The 8,157-nt window shown below is 42.7% G+C and overlaps 1 protein-coding gene across 1 annotated transcript; it reads left to right on the forward strand.

The window, feature by feature from the left end:
- Positions 1-211: 211 nt before the first annotated feature.
- On the forward strand, positions 212-7,062 carry LOC106577562 (phospholipid scramblase 2). Its single transcript, XM_014155707.2, has 7 exons — positions 212-400; positions 2,664-3,001; positions 3,445-3,487; positions 3,675-3,895; positions 4,705-4,866; positions 5,093-5,254; positions 5,383-7,062. Exons 1-7 carry the CDS (start codon positions 388-390, stop codon positions 5,407-5,409), a joined length of 966 nt encoding a protein of 321 aa, XP_014011182.1. The 5' UTR covers positions 212-387; the 3' UTR covers positions 5,410-7,062.
- The last annotated feature ends 1,095 nt before the right edge of the window (positions 7,063-8,157 follow it).

Raw genomic sequence — 8,157 nt, forward strand, 5'->3', positions numbered from 1 at the left:
TAAATGTGCATCTGTTATTAGACTGTGGCAACGATGATGATTATGAACATGGTCTTTTGACTGCTAATGCCTGCAATGCAGTGAAGAAAACGATATGATAATAACGTCTAATGTAACTGGCCCCTCTAACAGTACAACTGGCCCCAGCTTTCCCCCCCAGTTGAAATGGTCTACAACCGCCACTGTATGGCGCATACCTGTCCCCATCGTTACGCATCGTCAGATACCTGGACTCATCACTTCCGTTGGTTCCTTCCCCAGGCTTCTTTGTTTCTGTTTCATGTCTGCGTTCTTGGTTTTATTAAATCACCCACTCACTCCCTGAACGTGCTTCCCGATTCTCAGCGCACATCGTTACGAGTAAATCCGCCTGCTGTCCACTAAGTCATGTCAGCCCCAGGTAAATATTTTCTACATATCTAATTTAGTTATCATATTATACTGGGGTTGCTCTTTGTTTTTCTCATAAATTGCATCTTTGCAGGATAACTGTGTTCATAGGCCCCTTTTCAGTACATGACTGATGTTACACACAGAAGCTCAACTTTTGGCTGTAGAAAGTCATCGCCATCTGCTCCCATTCAACCTATCATAGAATTACGTTTTGTATTACTTAAACAAAATAACTGTTTTGGGATCTCATACGCGTAAAATGGTTGGTCTTTGCAAAATAACTTTTTTGGATGTAGCGGTTGTTAGCTAGAATTATGTACATTCACAGGCTGAAGTAAAGTCTATCCAAAAAGCCAGTGTACTTGTTAGTGTTTTTTAATGCAGTTGATTTGCGACAATTAGACATCTTAAGCAGGACACTCTTACGAGCCTTAAAATCCAGTTATAATCCAAAGGTAGTCAAATTCACTCATAAGCAGCATGTAAATTGAGGCGTTCTGAGAATTCGTTACATTCTCGTACATTTTTACAAATTTGTAACATATAATACGAATTCTTATTAATAACATACGAAATGGGTGTTGGACATCCAACAATTATTTATTTAACTAGGTAAGTCAGTTAAGAACATTCTTATTTACAATGACGGCCTACACCGGCCAAACCCAGACGACGCTGGGCCAATTATGCGCAACCCTATGGGACAACCAATCACGGCCGGTTGTGATACAGTCTGGATTCAAACCAGGGTGTCTGTAGTGACGCTTCTAGCGCGGAAATGCAGTGCTTTAGACCGCTGCGCCACTCGGTTACCATGCGAAATGTACAGAATATTACAAAATGCTCTGACACCAGGTTGGTGTTCTGCCACCAACTTGTGCCCAATGCCCTCATGCGGCAATGTTTGAGAACACAAAGAGTGTAAATGTGAATCTGTTTGACATCACAAACTCTCACTGTGACTAATGAGTCTCTTCCTGAATGAATAGATAACTGAACTGGTGTTTTTCTTCACCTGGGGTGTAATCATTAGTGCACACCGTAGCAAACGGAAAACGTTTAGCAACGAAAACAAGTTTCTATTGGACAAATTCAGTTAGGAGGGATTCCCCATTTCATTCTGTTGGGTTCCTAGTGAATACACCCCTGCTTCTATTACACATTCCTCGAGGCTCTCAACTAAAACTTTACCCTCTCCCGAATTGTTGAAGTAGGAAAAGAATGTATGAAATGTCTTATATTTCAATACTAAAAAAGACCATCCCAATTTTGACCAATGTCAAATCATGTTCTTACATTTAAATACACAATGCAAAAATGTTCTTTGCTTCCAAAACAATATTTTTACATTCAGTAGTTTACAAAAAAGAAAAGTGCAAACATCTGCTGGTCTCAATCTCCCCACTCTTGGTCTAGGTGTCTGTAATCCAGGGGCAAATTTTCAGTAAAAAGCAAGCTAGTCAATTTTTTTGTTTTCCTTCCTTAGAGGTAGGAATGTGGAAAGGGGTGGGGCGACAGGTCCACATTTCATAGTGGGTTGCTTTGCTCACATCTGAGTGATTCCATGCCAGCGTAGCCTGGAAATATTTTTGGAATCAGATTGTTCTGGCAAGTGTCACATAGTAACTTCATTGGGAGGAAGGATGATTGACATAGATTTACATTTGTATCACAAACCATTTTTGAGAAAATCATGATGAAAGTGGCAATTTTAGTCCCTTTGTAGACCTATACATGCCCTCCTGTAAGACCTATGATCTGTGAAACGTGTATATGATAGACATCTTGTAATGATACTCCTTTATAGCGTTTTTAAATATGGAGTACGTCTAGATTCTGAGCAGGACAACCACAGATTCTTGACAACAGTTAATCATAAATTTCCCTGTTGCACCATATTGAAACTCCCCCTGGGTATTTTCCCCATAGGCTTTGTGTAATGCTATTATTCCTGTGTATTCGAGATAAGAAAAAGCTTGCTGTGTAAAAGGCTGACTACGATGCTGTAAGCTTAGAAGATTATGTGATAATGTGGAAAATTACTTTTGTTCCTTGCAGTTTCCATTGAATGGGTGGTACGGCGTGGGGAGTCCATTGGTGTCCAACAATACGGCCCACTTTTGTTAATGCCATATAATTTCCGTAATGCAGAATCTCCAATGCATGAGCTTTAATAACACCAGTTCACACTCCCCACATTTGCATCCATAACTCCGTATTCATGTGTAGCTTTTTATCAATATGAATATACTATAATACTATTTCCTCAGGTTACCCATCCCCTCACCAGGGTCCTGGAAGTTACTCCACGGCCCCCTACCCTGTTCCTCATGGTGGGTATGGTGACCCTAACCATGCACCCCCACTGATTGGCTTCCATATGGGCTACAACCACAAACAACCCCACCCAGGCCAGCCTGTGATGTACCAGCCTGTGCCCATGCCTGAATACGGGGTACCTCAAATGGGCCCCAGCCCAGGCTATGGTGGTCCCATGCCTGGGCCTGAGTACGGTGCACCTAACTCGGGCCCTCCTGCAGCCATCTCCCCAGCCCCTGCAGCAGTTGTGCCTGTTGGAGTTCCACCTGGTCTGGAGTACCTAACACAGGTAGGTTTGCTTGGGAAGAGTATCACAACAGGCTGTCAAATACACTGATTTCACAAACATCCCTCTGCATGGCACACATACTCAGGGACTTTCGAGTGGCACAGCGTTCTAAGGCACTGCATCTCAGTGCCAGAGGCATCACTACAGAACCTGGTTTGGTCCCGGGATGTATCACAACCGGCCGTGATTGGGAGTCTTTTAGGGCGGCGAATAATTGGCCCAGCGTCATCCGGATTTGGCCGGGTTAAATAAAGTTAAAATACACAATCCATGTCGCAAGGCTTATAAGTCCTTTAACCTGTGTCCTCCCCTTCATCTACACTGATTTGAAGTGGATTTAACAGGTGACAATAAGGGATCATAGCTTTCACCTGGTCAGTCTGGCATGAAGGATTTTCCTAATGTTTTGTATACTGTATCTCATACTCTGTTCTGCGTTTCAGATTCACCAGATCCTTATACACCAAAAAGTGGAGTTGCTGGAAGGTGAGCTTGCTAGTCTTATCTGAGTATAGAGAGAACAGAAGTAAAGGCATTGTAAAAATCGATAAATCATGAGGAGAAAGTGACCACCGCCAAACTACTGTTTTCCTGTTTACGTTCCTGGAATGTTTCCTCTCACATTCCCCACCATCCCCTCTTCCTTCTCCTCCCTCCGTTCCCCTCTCCTCAGTGTTCACTGGCTTTGAGACCAACAACCAGTACGAGATCAAGAACAGCCTGGGTCAGAAGATCTACAAGGCCAAGGAGGAGAACGACTGCTGCACACGCAACTGCTGCGGCGCCCTGCGTAGCTTCGACATGAAGATCAAGGACAACACGGACCGTGAGGTCATCCGCTTCATACGACCCTACCGCTGTGCCTCTTGCTGTTGCCCCTGCTGCCTGCAAGAGGTACAATGGGGCGAGGAACCCTGAGACAAATATTTGACTGCTTTGACTATGTAAACGGGACACAAACCAGGAAAAAACAAACATAAAATCATCATATTGAGTCTTAATGTGTTAGAGAAGGAGTAAAGGGACAGGTCACCTAAAATGCAATTGGTTTATTTATCCTCAGGTTAGCATTGCTATACAACACTGTATGAATTACAAGTTAACGATGCTAAGCTAATGTTAAAAAGAAACTGTTGGACTCAAAGCCATTTTGGACTGTCCTACCAAATCCTTAGTGTCTGTGCTTTGTAAAGATCCATGAATGACGCTGAATGGTCCTTTCGTCAGTCCAAACCCTCTCCCAGACTGTCTTGATCTGGTGCCATCTCTTCACCTTTCAGCTCTGTCTCTAGTGAATCACATTTTGTGGCAGGCTAACAACAGTACATTCTGACCTGTGACCTTATTTAGAACTCTGGATCTGGACCCGCTCGGGTCCCGGATAGGGTCTCTGGTATTTGGGTACAGGTGGAGCCGTGAAGTATAGTACATTCCTAAGGTCCCTTATGACTGCAGTTTCACACATTAGTTCAGCATCTATGGAGACATAGCCCCACAGTTACCATTTGAAGCATATTACCTTAGTCATGATAGTGATTGCTACGCCAATATCAGACATCAATGCACTCATCAAATTAGTGCCATATTACCTGCGGAAGCGAGCTTTGCAGTAACCCAAGCACATGTTATTTAAAGCCACAGTGTACGGACCGAAGCCTGATTTTAAACATGGTCAAATACCTTTCAAATTTTGTGTCCCTCAGCTCGAGGTCCAAGCCCCGCCTGGCACCACCATAGGTTATGTGTCCCAGGACTGGCACCCCTGCGTGCCCAAGTTCTCCATCAAGGGGGCCAACAAGGAGACCGTAATGAAGCTGGAAGGACCCTGCTTTGCCTGCAACTGCTGTGGGGATGTCAATTTTGAGGTGAAGGGTCATACAGTTTGGGCTTTCTTTCGGTGAAATCAGTTCATAACAGTCCTGTTTAACTAGAACAAACCTAATCTTTGACTTTTCTTTTAGACCAGAAAAGATTGGGTAAGTTACCCTTTTGTTTACACACTCATCCAATCCTTTCAGAAGTAAGGATGTGATGAGGTGCAGCAGACAAATCTTTGTCTCTGACCCATGTGTTTTTCTGCCTCCCTCGTAGCTGACGGGGAAAGATGGAGGCAAGTCCATCGGCCGCATCAGTAAGCAGTGGAGTGGCCTGATAAAGGAGGTCTTCACCGACACGGACAACTTTGGCATCCAGTTCCCCATGGACCTGGACGTCAAGATGAAGGCTGTGCTCATGGGCACCTGTTTCCTCATCGTAAGTCCATTCGTCTGTTTAAAAAACATTTAATCACAGAACTTGACATGTGTGAAGCCTATTACTATGCTGATAAGATGAGCAGTTGTTGGAGGAAATTTAGTTGACATTTCTTTTCTGCTTCACAGGATTTCATGTTCTTCGAGAAGGACTGAGCACTTGAGTCAAACTCTCTTTCCGTTCCCATTTGCAATCCTCCCTTGTTTTTCAGATTCTGTTTGAAACGCCTTTCTTATTCGAAACTTTAGAGGAAGTTGCCAATCCAAGAACTCTTTCTGTGTAACACATGAGGCCTTATCTGATGAGCTTACATAGCCTCTGGACTGTTTCTGTCTATCCATCCAAATGTAAGAATCAGCGACTGGGATATGACACATAGGCCTTGTCTTTAATGGGTTTCTCCACTCTCTGCATGGAGTTTTTATCTGTTTATTGTATTTGTTCTAACCAAGAAATCAACTTTATATCTATGTACATTTGGGGTTCAGAACAGTATGGAAACTTTACATGTTCTTAAATACTTTATTTTAGTATTTTATTTTTAGTCACTGCCATGGCAAGCATTTTATCATACCATACAGCTTCAGTTGAAGTATTACATTCTAGATTCTTTCTTTTGTTATTTTCTGTGTGTAATGATTATTTAGCATCAACATGTCATTTGTAAAGCAAATATACACATTGACAGACTGCTCTTTCTATGAGACTGACCAGGTGAATCTACAGTAGTTGAAAATTATGATTACTTACTGTTGTCACCTGTTAAATCCACTTCAATCAGTGTGGATGAAGGGGAGGAGACAGGTTAAAGAAGAATTTTTAAGCCTTGAGACATTGTACGTGTGCCATTGAGGGTAAATGGGCGAGACAAAAGATTTAAGTGCCTTCGAACGGGGTATGGTAGCAGGTGCCAGGCAAACCAGTTTGTGTCAAGAACTGCAATGCTGTTGGCTTCTTCACGCTCAACAGTTTCCCGTGTGTATCAAGAATGCTCCGCCACCCATAGGCCAACTTGACACAACTGTGGGGAACATTGGAGTCAGCATCCCTGTGGAATGCTTGTAGAGTCCATGCTCTGACAAATTGAGGCTGTTCTGAGGGCAAAAGGGGGTGCAACTTAATATTAGGAAGGTGTTCCTAATGTTTTGTACACTCAGTGTATATTTTCCCAGGCCTCAATTGTTCCTTGACAAGCACCATTCATTCACGTTGTCAATCATTTTAATGTTACTACTTCTAATAGTAACTGTATCCACTGGGAGAGAGTGAGGTGACTGCCATCTTTTTTTGCAGCAGTGATCATCAGAGATTCAAGGAGCTATCATCATTAAGTAACACAATTGATGCGAAGCATTGAATATTTACATTCATACACTTCAATTTCAAAAAAAAAAAATTAAACTTTGTCCCAGAAGCATTTAACTGCAGGGCACTTCCACATCATGAAGGAATGTGCTTACCTGACTTAAGGGACACAGTGAAGAGTTGGGGCCAATATCATGGTAAACTGTTTCTTTGGTGTTAAATACGGTGTCATTTTGTTCATGGGGTGAGTATGATGACTCTTTGCACTGTTTAGGGAAAGTGTTATATTTGTATTAGGCAATAAGGGTCTGGATTCAATCAGTAGTGCTGAAGATCAGCGTGATTGAAATTTAAATGCAAGATTTCTGCATTTGCAGTAAACGCTGCATATGTCGGCTCAATCGAAAATTACTTTTTGAATTTCAACGATGCATACCTTCGGCACTACAGATTGAATCCAGCCCTGGGTCAAACAGTTGTAAATAAAGCAGTTTTGTACCTTTTTCGTTCTGCGTGACATGTATTTTTACACTCGGGTCTCGATTCAATCCGTATCGCTGGAGAGCTTCGTTACTGAGCAAAATACATTTTGAAGCCAATGTTACTGCACGCGCGGAGACTGCATTGACGGTAAACGTCTTATGTTGGCTCAATCGGAAATGACATTTACATTTCGCGCTACAGCATATTAGTGTTACGGGTTGAATTGAGTCTTCGGTCTGTAATCCGATCACCTCTTTTTGGCTATGCACCTTTTTAAAGACAATGTTTCCGCATTTGCGGAGACAACATTCAAAATAAACGCAGCTGTCGGCTCGGAAATCCTCCGCAGTCCGGATTTAATCCTGAACTAGGTTTTGCAAGTGACAGACACCGGCAGGCCAGTGGCCTCTGAGGGTGGTTGGGGTGGAGAGAAGTGTTTATGAAGCCCAGCAAAATGACAGACCTGTTATTAGTTGGAGAAACAGATCCTGTGGCCTTACAGGCTTTTCGTCTCTCTCTACCAGTCTCCATCCACCTTTTTCCAAGTCATGGGCCCAAATACATTATGGCCCCTAGTCTTATTCCATAACTCTTAACCATTCCTTAAATGTTAGTGGCAATGTGCCAGGAGGGCCTGAAATGTAAGCAAGCCCTGTAGTAGAAAGAAAAAAGGCCCGGACCACTAAGGGAGAGGTGCTCTCATTACCCCCCCCGCGCTGGAAGCATGCTGAGGTGCAGGTTAAAATAAGCTCATGTCCCTCCCTAGTAATATGGATTCTCCAGCCCTATGTGACCAGCTCCTCCTGTAAAGGAAGTCAAAGCAGAGAAATAACAAACACTTCCTCTGAAAGGAAATTACATCACTCTGTAGATCATCTTTTGATTCTTACAACATCCCAACTGTCATGACTTGAGGGGCATGAGTCACATGTACACATCACTAGCTCATGCACAATTTGTATCAACAATTCAACAAATATAATCAATGCCAATACAATACAGTGCCTTGCAAGAGTGTTCAGACCCCTTGAATTTCTTCATTTTATTGGGGTAAAGTGGGATTCAAATGGATTTAATTATTTCTTTGTCAACAATCTTCACAAAATTCTCTTAAA

Source organism: Salmo salar, chromosome ssa18 (genome assembly GCF_905237065.1).
Source record: "Salmo salar chromosome ssa18, Ssal_v3.1, whole genome shotgun sequence".
NCBI classification, from domain to species: Eukaryota; Metazoa; Chordata; class Actinopteri; order Salmoniformes; family Salmonidae; genus Salmo; species Salmo salar.